General features: G+C 45.3%; 1 protein-coding gene across 1 annotated transcript; it reads right to left on the bottom strand.

Moving 5' to 3' along the window:
• Positions 1 to 1,957: 1,957 nt before the first annotated feature.
• On the bottom strand, positions 1,958 to 14,848 carry LOC126236391 (uncharacterized). Its single transcript, XM_049945679.1, has 3 exons — positions 14,755 to 14,848; positions 7,492 to 7,653; positions 1,958 to 4,092 (listed from the first exon to the last, which is right to left on the bottom strand). Exons 1-3 carry the CDS (start codon positions 14,818 to 14,820, stop codon positions 3,784 to 3,786), a joined length of 537 nt encoding a protein of 178 aa, XP_049801636.1. The 5' UTR covers positions 14,821 to 14,848; the 3' UTR covers positions 1,958 to 3,783.
• Between the last annotated feature and the right edge of the window lie 843 nt (positions 14,849 to 15,691).

Genomic DNA, 15,691 nt, shown 5'->3' with positions numbered 1-15,691 from the left:
TTCTGCCAGTACCTCGTCTCCTACCTTCCAAACTTAACAGAAGCTCTCCTGGGAACCTCGCAGAACTAGCACTCCTGGAAGAAAGGATATTGGGGAGACATGGCTTAGCCACAGCCTGGGGGATGTTTCCAGAATGAGATTTTCACTCTGTAGCGGAGTGTGCGCTGATATGAAACTTCCTGGCATGTCTCCGCAATATCCTTTCTTTCAGGAGTGCTAGTTCTGCAAGGTTCGCAGGAGAGCTTCTGTAAAGTTTGGAAGAGAGGAGACGAGGTACTGGCAGATGTAAAGCGGTGAGGACGGGGCGTGAGTCGTCTTCGGGTAGCTCAGTTGGTAGAGCACTTGTCCGCGAAAGGCAAAGGTCCCGAGTTCGAGTCTCGGTCGGGCGCACAGTTTTAATCTGCCAGGAAGTTTCATCCTGTGTCCTGCTGCACCAAATCCCTATCATAAATCCTCTGAATGAATCTGACAAATTCCCTTCTTGAACTCGCTAGGTCATCTGTTCTTTCGTGTCCCAGATATATTTTCCCTACTTTTGATTACACTACACTCGCCTGGATCATCAAGTGGATCATCGAACCATCAGCTGACATATACATAAGCACCAGCTTCCCATAGATGCAACAAAGATCACCTACGAAATCTGAATCGCCTGTTTCTGGTAATATCATCTGTATGGTTTTCATTGTTAGGTTTTTTTTGACCACATTGCATTTTAACGAAGTGTGCTGATGAAGAACTTTTAGACTCTGTTGCCTGAACATCTCCCGTGAGAGGATGAAATAACAACAAAAAATAATGTTTTTGTCTTTTGTGTTGACAAAATTCACTTAACGTTTTCAAGGTTAAGTTTCTGCTACGAAACATTGAAATGTTCGCAACTACTTATCATTTGTCCAAATGTATGCCTGTTACATTGTTCGATGGTTTACTGACCTAAGTCTTTCTCACATTCATGTGACGTATTCAGTTTTGCGAAATTGGTTCAAATGGCTCTGAGCACTATGGGACATAACTTCTAAGGTCATCAGTCCCCCTAGAACTTAGAACTACTTATGCCTAACCGAGGCAGGATTCGAACCTGCGGCCGTAGCGGTCGCACGGTTCCAGACTGTAGCGCCTAGAACCGCTCGGCCACTCTGGCCGGCTTTGCGAAATTCCAAATGTTTTTAATCGGCTGCCTGTTCTTCATTCAGACAATGCGTCCACTAATAGCACAAGGGCCGTTTATAGTTTCATCTTTATGTATCATTCGTTAACAGAATTCAGTCGTACTTTCACGTCAGCTCCACGGTTTCCTATAGTCTCTGTGGAAATGCTGTCTCCAGTGGCTGGCTTTAATTTGTCGATTCAAAGTCAATGCTCCAAACGCACGTAGTCCATTTATGTGGACCGCCGCTATCAAGTGTCAGATTTTTGACTCCTTTGCTCTTTATTGCCTTATTTTTGAATGTTTTGCGTCCCATTATGTTATCTGGATAATTTCACGATTCAACTCTCTGAACTTCAATGTTCCCCACTTTTCATGAAACTGTCATAATCACTTACAGCGAAGTGCTTAACCAGGCTTCGTCCAGACGAATTTTCAGAGAGGAAGGAAAAGATCGACGCTAAAGCTGTCAGAACAGTAAACTTGGCACTGAAGGTAGAACGTTGGATGTAGTGGATGCATACAGATGATAAGACTGTCAGCAGATAGAAGAGTTAAATGACACCATCATTTGATAGAAACACTGACCACACGAAAAATTCGCCAATTAGCACATTCGTGTACTAGGTCGTATTCTGCCCAGAGATCTGTCATTTATGATAAAACCGGATACGCCAAAAACTAAATGCTATCTGAGAAATTTGTTTTAAAGTTTTTTAGAGGTAGTGAACACCAGGGAGGCAATATTACCACATAACTATACGTATCATTTGTCATGGAAACAAATGGTTTCAGTAAATAAGAAAATTATTCTTGAAATTATTTATTTTGCTAATAAATTACAAATAAAATATGAGTAAAAAATATAAATAAATTATATCACAGTATTTGCAAGCACTGAGATCACTCAATAACTCCATCTGAGTATTCTGTTTACGATTTCGAAAACAGTGTTACACACACACACACACACACACACACACACACACGCATGCACGTACACAAGTACATACATACACACATAAAAATTTATATACACAGAGTTGGCCATTCTGCAGTTTTATGTAGCGATGCACTTGATCTGCTTATAAAGATGGCCTGACAAGGAACATAAACCTGCTGTACTCTTCACATCAAATATGTGATTACATGAATGGAGAAGGTGAAGTTTTCTGGTAACTTTTAGGTTCCTAAATCTCATCACGATGGAGATGAGCCACTGTTTCCATTGGTAAAGAACCGTTTCTTCCATCTTTGTAGTGTATTTACTTGAGTTTATTCTATGAAAATCCCTGTAATAAAACTACTTGTCGGTATAGACTCAGAGATACGCATTCTTGTTCTTCACCTGCACAAAAGAAAGAAATGACAGGTTACAATATATGTCTGACGCAGCCCATACTCCACGGAAGAGAATGAACATTGCTGTTCAGCATGCATTAAATATTATGACTAGAATTCGCTCTACATTTTTAACGTTTCACTTTTATTGAGTTGTGTAGTTACGAGCAACAGAACCATCCGTTCAAATCAAATTCTGGTAACCATGATTAGTAACTGGTCCCCTTATACATTTCACAGATTTTGATAGCTTGCTAGACCAATGCACTTGCTCATACAGACTCATGGTATTTCGTTGAGCAGTCCGCCCCTTCCTTCCACTAAATATACTACCAAAATACTGAATGGACAACACGTTATGTTCTATTTACTCCATCCAACAGACGGAGAGAGAGAGAAAGAGACAGAGAGAGAGAGAGAGAGAGAGCTTTGAGAACCAATGGATACACTACAGAATAGTTCATCATTATAACCACCAATTTTACATGCAGTAACATACGAATTAATAGTTATGTGCTCCCAAAAAGGGAATCATGAGACTCTCTTGGGTATTTTCTATCCCGCACAATAGAAACAAACACTTTCCGCCACAAGCGCCAAACGAGAGCGGTGCTCGGGTTCATGTCGACAGCACCCAAGTGCTGGAGAACGCAAATGTCACATTCACAGTTTGTACTTCACAGGAGTAGTTGCGAGTCCTTGTACCATAATCATAACAAAGTCGATCAACAGCAGAGTACAAGCTGTCCAAAGAGGAATCCAACACAAAATCCACAACACAAAGAGGTCATTAACACTGGGCTATAGTACGATGTATCCTGAACAGCTTTGGAGTTGTGTACATTGAAGTAGACATGATAGGCTGCTTGACGCCAGAGGGTTTGAGCAATAGAGTCGCCGTCTGCAGCTGCCTATAGCATGCCCTACACTGCCCGTATCGATATCATCACCCGGTGGTAGATCAGAAATGTCCACACCTTCACTGTTGTTGGATGAGGACGCAATAGCGCATCTGGGGCTTTGGTTCAGTGGCATATTCATGGATTCTTGTGGTCGCGGTCCAAGAGGGGAAGTTGCACTTTTAGTTTTCCAAACATCACTGCATTGTGGAGAGTCAGCAGTACTCACGGATACTGCCCTGATGTGCTATGAAGTTCCAGTTTGCTGATCCTCAGGATCACAGGATCGTGCATCAGTATAGTTGTGGTGGCGACACAAGTGGACACGAACAGACAGGAAGACCTCACTTCACAGCTTGTCTCACCAGCTGAACCTGAGTAGGTTTTTCAGTATCACGGCAGCAGACCAGCCTCGTGTGCGATGACAACAGAGTAGGGCGGTGGCGAGTCGTCGGCACCAGGAGCGTCCGCACTGCTGATGCGAGGTGGGACGTCGAGTATGATGCCGGCGGGCAAGTGGCACGTGCTGGCATCGGCAACCAGCACTACGGTGACGAGGAGTGCGAGTGCGGCGCGGGCCACCTCGCGAGTCTCCCACGGATCGGTGGGGCCCCACGCACTGTCCCCAATGGCCGCCGACCCCAGTGACACACCGCCGCACGCCGCGAACAGCACCGCCGCTGCCCAAACGTACAGCCGCTCCTGTAACCACGTACATACATTTCACTCTTAGCAGGCAAACACAGAACTGTTCCAATAGAGTGTATGAGTATTTGTGTGCATGTCCATGATCTCCTCACAAACTCCTGAATCGATTTCAGTCAAATTTGGCGTAGAAAAAGCAGGCCTCTCGAGTATCAGCACTGTGAGATTTATAGCCTCCTAGCTCTAATAGGAGCGGAGACACGCGCGAAAACGTGTTTTTCCAGCCCCTGGCGTATAGGTTGCCTTGCACGGCATTCATGTTGTGTGGGAATAGTATCAGCCTGCCAAATCGACCTGCTTTGCATGGCAGTCTCCATGTCAGAGGCGAGAAACAGTTTTCTGGGTTCCAACATGATGGCAGGTGTTATATTGTAGTAGTATCGGCACACTCTATCGATCTGCACTGCATGCCAGCCTGTACATCAGGGGCAAATAAATGATTTTCCACCCCCTAATGTCTAGCCTGACATGTATGACAGGCGTGTTGTGGCAGTATAATCGGCTTGCGTTATTGAACTGTATTGCAAGGACTACAAATGCCAATTAGCATTTGCTGGGGACAGGTTGAGAAAGATAGTTTGTGATGCATAGAGTGAAGTGGAGGAGGAACTGGACAGAGGGAAGGGTGCACGTGGAGGTGCATTAGGCAGGTGGCTGCTGGATGGTGAGCAAGTGGAAAAGGAAGTGGAGGAGGAGGGAGAAAGAGAGAGGAGGGAGGAGGATATGATCAGAGGGAAGGGAAAGGAAGATATGATCAGAGAGAGGAGATGGAAGGAATGGACAACGAGAGGGGAGGAGGAGATGGAGAGACAGAGGGGGGGGAGGCAAAGATAGATAAAGGTGTGAGGATGAGATGGACAGACAGAGGAAGGAAGAGGTGGACACAGAGAGTAGAAGCTGTCTTCAGTATATGTGTTGAACACCTGCAAGGAAAAGAGTGGTGGTAAGTAATACAGACTGGGCGTACAATCTGAAGCTGTCCTCTCACAGGCTGCGATTTCCAAAGTCAAGGCCAAACGCAACATGTTTCTGACGTCAGAGTGTGGAAAATACACATTGCGAAGTTATTCTGAACATGCATAGCAATTATCGAACCAATCAAGTGATGTGAACGCGCATTAGAACATGAACCAGTGAAATGGAAGAACACCACCTACTTCACATGCAGGCCACATCTCGTTTCAGTACAGAGAGCACCTTGCCTGCTTGGACACAGAGGGAAATAAATGTATTGCTAAATGCGTTTAAAGAAGAATAGTGTCTGCAAAACGTCAAAAGTTCAAATTACCATAGGAAATATTGTTGGGTGGAGGCTCTATGCCGTGTGTTTATTGAAGCGAAAAGCTAGTTTACGCTAGCCCCTTTCGAGAACTCGTGTGTAGTTTGCGCGCTTTGGCTGTAGCCACCATTTTCCACTCGAGCATGCTGCGTTCGTATACGTAACGTCACGGCATAGATAAGTAAGTTACTGTGTGAACAAGACAGATCGTTCCTGAGCGTTCCGCAGCGTGGCGGAGACCACATCAGTGCGTCGCTCGTTGAATGCAATGCCCCGCATGAAGGCGGACTTTGAAGGGGGGGGGGGGGGGGGGGAAGACGCAATGACGGTGCTGGCGCATAGGTGAGACGCTGGATTCGTATTTGGGACGACATCGGTTCAAATCCCCCGTCTGGCCAACCAGATTTTCCGTGGTTTGCCTGCATCGCTTCAGCTGAGATGCTTACTTTGAACACGCACCGCCAGTTTCATTCTCCATTCCACTTCCATCTGAACTTCTACTTTTAATAACCTTGTCGTCGACGGTCAACAAACGTTTATCTTCATTTCTTCTTTCCTTGCACAGTGACCGTCTAGTAAATGAAATCTGTTTTTAAATTATATTTTTCATCTTCATGCTAAACAGATGGTATCATGGCCAGACCCGTCTTCGTCTACACGTGGTTCACGTGAAGAGTTGTGTCACACAGCAATCCTGAGCGACACACCAACGTCAGGTTTTGTTGCAAATTACATAAACTGAGGACCGAGGGAGATGGCGCAATGGTTATCACACTGGACTCGCATTCGGGAGGATGACGGCTCAAACCCGAGTCCGGCCATTCTGATTTAGGTTTTCCGTGATTTCCCTAAATCGCTTCAGGCAAACGCCGGAATGGTTCCTTTGAAAGAGAACGGCCGATTTCCCTCCTCGTCCTTCCCTAATCCGAGCTTGTACTCCGTCGCTAATGACCTCATTCTCAATAGGATGACACTAATCTCCTCGTCCTCCTCCTTTAATTCCTCGGATTGGGGGGGGGGGGCTTAATGATAACTGAAGTTCTTTTAAAACATCGTAAAGCGTCCCAGAATCAATAAATAATGTGCAAAAAGATTTACATACTGGGTTATCAAAAAGTCAGTATAAATTTGAAAACTGAATAAATCACGGAAAAATGTAGATGGAGAGGTAAAAATTGACACACATGCTTGGAATGACATGGGGTTTTATTAGAACCAAAAAAATACAAAAGTTCAAAAACGTCCGACAGATGGCGCTTCATCTGATCAGAATAGCAATAATTAGCATAGCAAAGTAAGACAAAGCAAACATGATGTTCTTTACAGTAAATGCTCAATATGTCCATCATCATTCCTCAACAATAGCTGTAGTCGAGGAATAATGTTGTGAACAGCACTGTAAAGCATGTCCGGAGTTATGGTGAGGCATTGGCGTCGGATGTTGTCTTTCAGCATCCCTAGAGATGTCCGTCGATCACGATACACTTGCGACTTCAGCTAACCCCAAAGCCAATAATCGCACGGACTGAGGTCTGGGGACGTGGGAGGCAAAGTATGACGAAAGTGGCGGCTGAGCACACGATCATCACCAAACGACACGCGTAAGAGATCTTCCACGCGTCTAGCAATATGGGGTGGAGCGCGATCCTGCATAAACATCGTACGTTCCAGCAGGTGTTTATCAGCCAGGCTGGGGATGATGCGATTCTGTAACATATCGGCGTACGTCTTATCCGTCACGGTAGCAGTTACTGACGTTTTGCTGTCCAGTGCCATCTGTCGGACATTTTTTTAACTTTGTTATTTCTTTTTTCTTTTTGTCCTAATAAAACCCTATGTCATTCCAAGCATGTGTGTCAATTTTTACCTCTCTATCTACATTACTCCGTGGTTTATTAAGTTTTCAAATTTATACTGACTTTTTGATCACCCATAGATTGCTTCTTTAGTTTTTACAAAAGAAATCTTAAATATCGCTTATTTATAGACGGGGAATGGACCCGTAAGAGAACGCCAATACTGTCGCCGAAGTGCTGTTTAGCATACTACGCCATGCAGACATCCCGTAGCAAAAGATATTTTGCTGCCTGCCGGCAGCACGGTAGGCTGATACTTACGATGGCAAGTGGCAGCAGCTCCCCGCCGAGCAGAGCGAACAGGCGGCCCACTGCGATGAGACCGTAGCCTCCAGAAGCGGCCATCTGGAGCGCCGTCGAGGAGCGCTGCCAGCACTCGCCGTGGAGCGGCGTCAGCAACACGCCGCATATGCAGCATATCATCTGCGTAGCAGAAAAACACACCGTTGTTTCTCACCGCTTCTAGCTAAACCGTAGACTTGCTAAAAATGACTAGGGCGCTCACTGGCACTAGTGTAGCGCTCCCACATTAAAGCCACCATTTGCAGGATAACTCTGCGTTTGCACTTAGTGAACGATGTCAAATAACAGGGAGTTACGAGTATATGTGCAGATACTGTAGCCATTGGTACTTTAATATGTAATCACTTCTGTGGCCGCGCTTGGTTAACCGAGCGGTCTTAGGCGCTGCAGTCATGGACTGTGCGCCTGATCCCGGCGGAGGTTCGAGTCCTCCCTCGAGCATGGGTGTGTGTGTTTGTCCTAATTTAGGTTAAGTAGTGTGTAAGCTTAGGGACTGATAACCTTAGCAGTTAAGTCCCATAAGATTTCACACACATTTGAACATTTTTTCACTTCTGTGTCTTAGTTGTTTTTCCTTTTTCTCTGCGTCAAACAATCTTCCTACAAACACTTTTCATAATTTACTATCTGATGTTTTTTGCATGGTCGCAACTGCATCACTAACTGGACTATGTCTGCAGTATAGACTAACCGTTTTGCGCACACGCGTCCAAGCCCGCATCTCGTGGTCGTGCGGTAGCGTTCTCGCTTCCCACGCCCGGGTTCCCGGGTTCGATTCCCGGCGGGGTCAGGAATTTTCTCTGCCTCGTGATGGCTGGGTGTTGTGTGCTGTCCTTAGGTTAGTTAGGTTTAAGTAGTTCTAAGTTCTAGGGGACTTATGACCACAGCAGTTGAGTCCCATAGTGCTCAGAGCCATTTGAACCACACGCGTCCACGCTCTAACACTGCCTATGAGGAAATATGCATTAATGGCCTGCTCCTGCCACATGTGGTTGGAGGTATTAACCAACCTAAAAAATTGGCCGTGCGGTCTAACGCACTGCTTTCCGGCCGGGAAGGAGCATCTGGTCCCCGGCACGATTTGTGTCGAGGTCCGGTGAACCGGCCAGTCTGTCGATGGTTTTTAGGCTGTTTTCCATCTGCCTCTGCAAATGCGGGCTGGTTCCCCTTATTCCGCCTCAGTTACACTATGTCGGCGATTACTGCGCAAACAAGTTCTCCACGTACACGTACACCACCATTACTCTACCACGCAAACATAGGGGTTACACTCGTCTGGTGTGAGACGTTTCCTGAGGGGTCCACCGGGGGCCGAACGGCACAATAACCCTGGGTTCGGTGTGGGGCGGCGGAGGGGTGAAGTGGACTGCAGTAGTCGTGGGGTTGCGGACCACTGCGGCTGCGGCGGGGACGGAGCCTCTCCGTCGTTTCTAGGTCCCCGGTTAACATACAGTACAATACAATACAACCTAAAAAATACTACTCCTAATACACTACCGGAGAAAAACTAATTCACTTTACGACCGAGAGCAGACAAGCAATTCTACGTGAAACAACCGCATAAATCAACGTGGGACGTCTGGTGAACGTATCCGTTAGGACAGCGCGGCGAAATTTGGCGTTAATGGGCTATGGCAGCAGACGACCGACGAGAGTACTTTTGCTAACGCCGCGTCAGCGCCTGCAGCACCTCTCCTGGGCTCGTGACCCTACCGGTTGGACCCTAGACTACTGGAAAACCGTGGTCTGGTCAAATGAGTCCCGATCACAGTTCGTAACAGCTCATGGTAGGATTCGAGTGTGATGCAGGTCCCACAAAGTCTTGGACCTCAGTTGTCAACAAGGCACTGTGCAAGTTGGTGGTTGCTCCATAATGGTTTGGGCTGTGGAATGAACAGGATCCTCTGGTCCACCTGAACCGATCATTGGCTAAAAGTGGATATGTTCGGCTACTTCGAGGCAATTTGGAGCCGTTCCTAGACTTCACGTTCCCAAACAACGATGGAATTTTTATCCATGACAATCCGGCATGTCTACGAGCCACAATTATTGGCAGTTGGTTTAAAAAACATTCTGGACAATTCGAGCGAGTAATTTTGCCACCCGGATCGCCCAACATCAATGCCATCGAACATTTATGGGACGTAATCGAGAAGTAAGTTCGCGCAGAAAATCCGGCACCGGGAACACTTCCGCAATTATGGACGACTATAGGCAGCGTGGCTCAGTATTTCTGGAGGGGACTTCCAACGACTTGTTGAGTCTGTGCCACGTCGAGTTTCTGCACTACATCAAGATAAAGGAGGTCCGACACAATATTACGAGGTGTCCCATGATTTTCGTCATCTCAGTGTAAGCATTAACGGTTCAAAATGGTTCAAATGGCTCTGAGCACTATGGGACTCAACTGCTGTGGTTATCAGTCCCCTAGAACTTAGAACTACTTAAACCTAACTAACCTAAGGACATCACACACATCCATGCCCGAGGCAGGATTCGAACCTGCGACCGTAGCAGTCGCACGGTTCCGGACTGCGCGCCTAGAACCGCGAGACCACCGCGGCCGGCGTAAGCATTAACGGTTTGCTCTTGGAGATACTAACTAATGTGAAACATACCACTCTGAATGACTATAATTACTAACTTACAAATAAAGTAAATACTGAAGTAATGTTGTTAAGTACACTGTCCTCAGTCACAAATAAAAAGATCTGCACTTTCACCCCTAACGCCTTCTACGATAAAACATTGCATACACAGTGACTTGAGATATGCAAATAATGTTCAGAAGGACTTTGCATCCCCAAATAAGTGTGAAGACGAAGTGGCTAATTCAAACAATATTGGAGATCACAGTTATCCAGGTGCAAGCAGACTGAAGAAAAATATGATAAAGTTGTGGAGAGGAAGGTAGATAAAACTGTGCCATGCAAATATAAATTCAAGATTAAATAAGCGCAGAAGACAGATATTGAGGATGTACCAGCAAATATTAAACAAGAACCGAAATTGAAAACTATAGTAAACGATAAAACAATCCCATCATCTGCTACTTCGTAATTTTTATGCAACTGTCTTGAATTTATAATTTCCTGCATTTTTGCTTGTACATGTAAGAAACGAAATCTACATTCTTAAATATATATCTGTAACCTCCCGACCTTTAATGTGGATCTAATTCAGTAAACTAAGAAATTACTCTCATTAAAAAATGGTTCAAATGGCTCTGAGCACTATGGGACTCAACTGCTGTGGTCATCAGTCCCCTAGAAATTAGAACTACTTAAACCTAACTAACCTAAGGACATCACACACATCCATGCCCGAGGCAGGATTCGAACCTGCGACCGTAGCAGTCGCACGGTTCCGGACTGCGCGCCTAGAACCGCGAGACCACCGCGGCCGGCGTAAGCATTAACGGTTTGCTCTTGGAGATACTAACTAATGTGAAACATACCACTCTGAATGACTATAATTACTAACTTACAAATAAAGTAAATACTGAAGTAATGTTGTTAAGTACACTGTCCTCAGTCACAAATAAAAAGATCTGCACTTTCACCCCTAACGCCTTCTACGATAAAACATTGCATACACAGTGACTTGAGATATGCAAATAATGTTCAGAAGGACTTTGCATCCCCAGATAAGTGTGAAGACGAAGTGGCTAATTCAAACAATATTGGAGATCACAGTTATCCAGGTGCAAGCAGACTGAAGAAAAATATGATAAAGTTGTGGAGAGGAAGGTAGATAAAACTGTGCCATGCAAATATAAATTCAAGATTAAATAAGCGCAGAAGACAGATATTGAGGATGTACCAGCAAATATTAAACAAGAACCGAAATTGAAAACTTTAATAAACGATAAAACAATCCCATCATCTGCTACTTCGTAATTTTTATGCAACTGTCTTGAATTTATAATTTCCTGCATTTTTGCTTGTACATGTAAGAAACGAAATCTACATTCTTAAATATATATCTGTAACCTCCCGACCTTTAATGTGGATCTAATTCAGTAAACTAAGAAATTACTCTCATTAAAAAATGGTTCAAATGGCTCTGAGCACTATGGGACTCAACTGCTGTGGTCATCAGTCCCCTAGAACTTAGAACTACTTAAACCTAACTAACCTATGGACATCACACACAGCCATGCCCGAGGCAGGATTCGAACCTGCGACCGTAGCAGTCGCACGGTTCCGGACTGCGCGCCTAGAACCGCGAGACCACCGCGGCCGGCACTCTCATTAAAGACAGGCTTGTTTACTAAATAGGAATTGTAAAGAAAATACCCTTTTATTTCGTACTTCAGTTTCCTTTCAAATAGCTAGACCAATATTCATATTTTTGCCCGCAAATGGCGTCTCCAATTCGGAAACAACCGTCTCACTTTTCCGCTAAGGCGTGGTAGGGGCTTGCGTTAAACACGGCTGCCAGTACATTCGCCATTCCGTACTGCATAATAAAGATACAGTAGCAGGTGAAGTTTGTGAATGATGCCAACACGTAAAGACCATTCGACAAAGGAAATAAAAATAACAAGCACATATGATCCTGAAGCCAGTTAACGACCGTAAAGCAAACAAGGAGAGAAATAACTGTAAGACCCTCGTACTTCCACGGCCATGGTCAGTTACGAAGCACATACTTCGTTATCCTGACGAAAAGCACCTGCAGTCCACAAACCATAACATGGTCCACACACACGTACTCACACATGCTCATGAATTTCAGTGAACCTTAAATGAAGTTTGAAAAATAGCTATGAAGTTGCACGAGTTCCATACTTACTTGTGTTACTGATGTATGAAAGCGAGATCAGATAAGACAGAGGGAAGAACTAAATTAATGTATAAGTAAACAAATCAAAATGCGACGCCAGCTAGTTACTTTTTCAGACGATGTAACAGGTTAAAGATCGTATGAAATACAAACAAATACTACAGTATATTATTGGTAACTAAAGAAAAATACGGAAAAAAATAAAAAGTGCAAAAACCGTGCATATCTGGACATAGATTCTCAGGTGATATAACGGTTCTTACTGAAGGCAAGTAAGATCTCAAGTAACTATTAAGTGACTTGGGCAGGTAATTTAACAAAGAATCTCTACTGCTGGCAAATCAAAGAACCATAAAAGTTGAGATGAACAGCAGACAGAACAATAACTACTTTCTAAAGATTAAACGTGGGGAAGGCCCAGTTGTGGAAGAAATAATTATCCTATACTGGAAGCAATGTAACACCAAATGGCTAAATTTTGAAAAACGAAATGTTAGGACCGCTTTGAAATCGCCACGGAACGCATTTTTCACAAAAACAGGAGAAAATTCTATTAAACATACGACAAGGAATAGAATTTTGCACTTTATTTCCGATGCACACGTAAACAGACGAAAAAAGATATACACTTGGAAAGAGGTCCTTCTGTGCGAGAAGTGCGATAAAAGTCACACTTATTTAAATGCATAAATGAGGAAAAGAATCCCTTAACAGCCAATCGATCAGCGGAACTCCGCTTCTTACTCAGAATAAACCGTTCTTCATCAGTTATGACATCTGTTCCACATCCCGTTGACACTGGTATACGCAGACATTATTGGTGATCCGTTTCTTTTCATGAATTCCGATGCTTATTCTTACAGAATGCATTTGAAGGATGACATTCAACACGATCATGGTACTCCCAGTCGAATGGAATCCTGTTGAGGATATTCGCAATATGCATGGCAGGTACGTTTGCAGCTAGGCCAGTGCCGCTAGCATAGGGCTGAAATGCTTCCTTCAAAGACGCTACGGCCCTTTCTGTCCCCCCTCTTCTCCGGCGGAGCTGGTGCTTCGCCCCCACAGGCCTCGGCGATCTGACATCAACTGGTCGGAATCAGTGTCATCAGGGACTCGACGACACGTAAAACCATCCATTCATATTTAATGCACCAACGATACAGAGCAATTTAAAATGAATATAGTGATTATGAACAGTTACAACTATGTAATGCACAGCGATACAAGGATGCGATACATGGAAAATTATCACAGAGAATGAAAAGGAAGTCCAAAATTTTGATCGTCACCCAAGAACAGAGAATTAGGAGTCGGATGTCAACACAAAAATTGTTCAGTTCATTTCTCTTCATTGAGCTAAGTGATTCAACAAACACTTCATTGCCGCGCGGGATTAGCCGATCGGTCTAAGGCGCTACAGTCACGGACTGTGCGGCTGATCCCGGCGTAGGTTCGAGTCCTCCCTCGGGCATGGGTGTGTGTGTTTGTCCTTAGGATAATTTAGGTTAAGTAGTGTGTAAGCTTGGGGACTGATGACCTTAGCAGTTAAGACCCATAAGATTTCACACACATTTGAACTTTTTGAACAAACACTTCCTTGGCCATGCTTGGGTAATGGCTGATACTACCGCTTTAAGTGGGATTCCACCGATTATATCTTTCAGCAAGACGGAACAGCCTCACAACTAGATATCGAGGGTGTTGCCTCGGTCGTATTGAACACCACTACGCTGAGTCCCGCTAATGGCCACACGAGTCTCCGAAGCTAACACCTATGGATTTATTTTTACGGAGTTTTGTGAAAGACCTTATGTGCGTGCTTCCCTCACCGAAAACAAATGCAGAACTGAAAATGCTATCGCGTTGGTTGGTTCCAATGGCTCTGAGCACTATGGGACTTAACTTCTGAGGTCAACAGTCCCCTAGAACTTAGAACTACTTAAACCTAACTAACCTAAGGACATCACACACATCCATGCCCGAGGCAGGATTCGAACCTGCGACCGTAGCGGTCGCGCGGTTCCAAACTGTAGCGCCTAGAACCGCTCGACCACTCCGGCCGGCATCGCGTTGGTAGCTGGGCACACGTTTCAGAATGTTTGGCGTGAAATGGGTTATCGCATAGATATTGTCCGTGTAACCATACATAAATCATATGGAACGACGTAAAAAAAAAAAGAAAGTTGAACTTTCTTCTACACTCTCTGTCGTTCTTCCAGTTGTAGTGCTGTGCATTTAATAGTTACAGCCATTTGTAACTGCTACGTTCATTAACAGTTGCCGTGCATGTAGAAGCAGATAATTACACGCTCTCGTCCATCGGTACGCGACCGCGACTACGCTGAGTAGGTAATCTTGTAACGTAAACACACAACGCGACAGTAGTCATTGGCAGCATCGTTACACAGCGGCGCGAGACGGCGGGCTCACCATTTCCGTGCAGATCATGAGCACTCGCATGTTGTGCACCTCCCTGGGCGTCATGGCGTTCCCCATGACCGGCGCGCAGCAGACTGCTCCTCCAGCCCGGCGCCACACCGCTTTAAGCTTCCAAGCGACGCCTGCCCGCTCCGCTGGCCGACTTCCGCGTAGGCCGCGGGCGTCGTCTCGTTGACGTCACGGCGTTTGTCGGCCTCTCGCAATGCCGAGCGTACGGGCGTGTTATCCACCGTCATAGAACCGTGTGTATCTTACTTCCGTTAAAGCGAAAACTCTGGGAACAGTGAACCCCGGTCGGAGCGTCTCTATCTGTTACAGCCTTATCTTCAGCGCTTAGGACGTGAATTGCAATGTTTTCTCTCACAGCACAAGATATACGAAAACGCTTTTCGCCGATTCACTTTTCCGAGCCATCGCTGGTATTAACTGGGAACCGAGGAGATACCAGACATCTGCACCGTTCAGCTCAGTTTAGCCCTCAAGAAGAACGTACGGCATATACACTACGTGACAAAAAAATTGAAGCACTCAAAAGACGGATTGAGGTCAGTGTAGCTTTGTGTATGTAGACACCGTCGCGGGAATGTAAATCGTTAGTGTTGCCGCCTAAGGAATTACCGATTCTTGTGTAGGCTACCGTCGACACAGCAACACTAACGGCTGCGTTGGAGTGGTGCCTTGACGGGAAGCATAGTCTGCTGGTGAAAAGCGTTGCACAGTGTTCAGCGATGAATCGTGGTTATGCACTATCAGGATGACCGAAGTCGGCGAGTATGGTGACGACGTGGGGAGATACCATGTTTTGGAGAGGCACAATGGTGTTACCCGAAGTGCCATGGTGTGGAGAGGCATCGGGCATTAGACTTCATGCGACGGCGGGTAGTGACTAAGGAAACTCTGACGGGAAAAAGGTACAGGGTGTTTCAAA

This window comes from Schistocerca nitens, chromosome 1 (genome assembly GCF_023898315.1).
Source record: "Schistocerca nitens isolate TAMUIC-IGC-003100 chromosome 1, iqSchNite1.1, whole genome shotgun sequence".
Taxonomy (NCBI): Eukaryota; Metazoa; Arthropoda; class Insecta; order Orthoptera; family Acrididae; genus Schistocerca; species Schistocerca nitens.
The sequence above is the reverse complement of the archived record's forward strand: the minus strand, read 5'-3'. Positions and strand labels throughout refer to the sequence as shown.

Bases quoted from the DNA above. Each gene is read 5' to 3' on its own strand.
- LOC126236391 (XM_049945679.1), bottom strand. From the start codon at position 14,820: ATGGGGAACGCCATGACGCCCAGGGAGGTGCACAACATGCGAGTGCTC. The intron at 7,654-14,754 runs GTGAGCCCGCCG...TCTGCTACGCAG, and splicing joins TCATGATCTGCACGGAAATG to ATGATATGCTGCATATGCGG. The intron at 4,093-7,491 runs GTAAGTATCAGC...ACGTGGTTACAG, and splicing joins AGCTGCTGCCACTTGCCATC to GAGCGGCTGTACGTTTGGGC.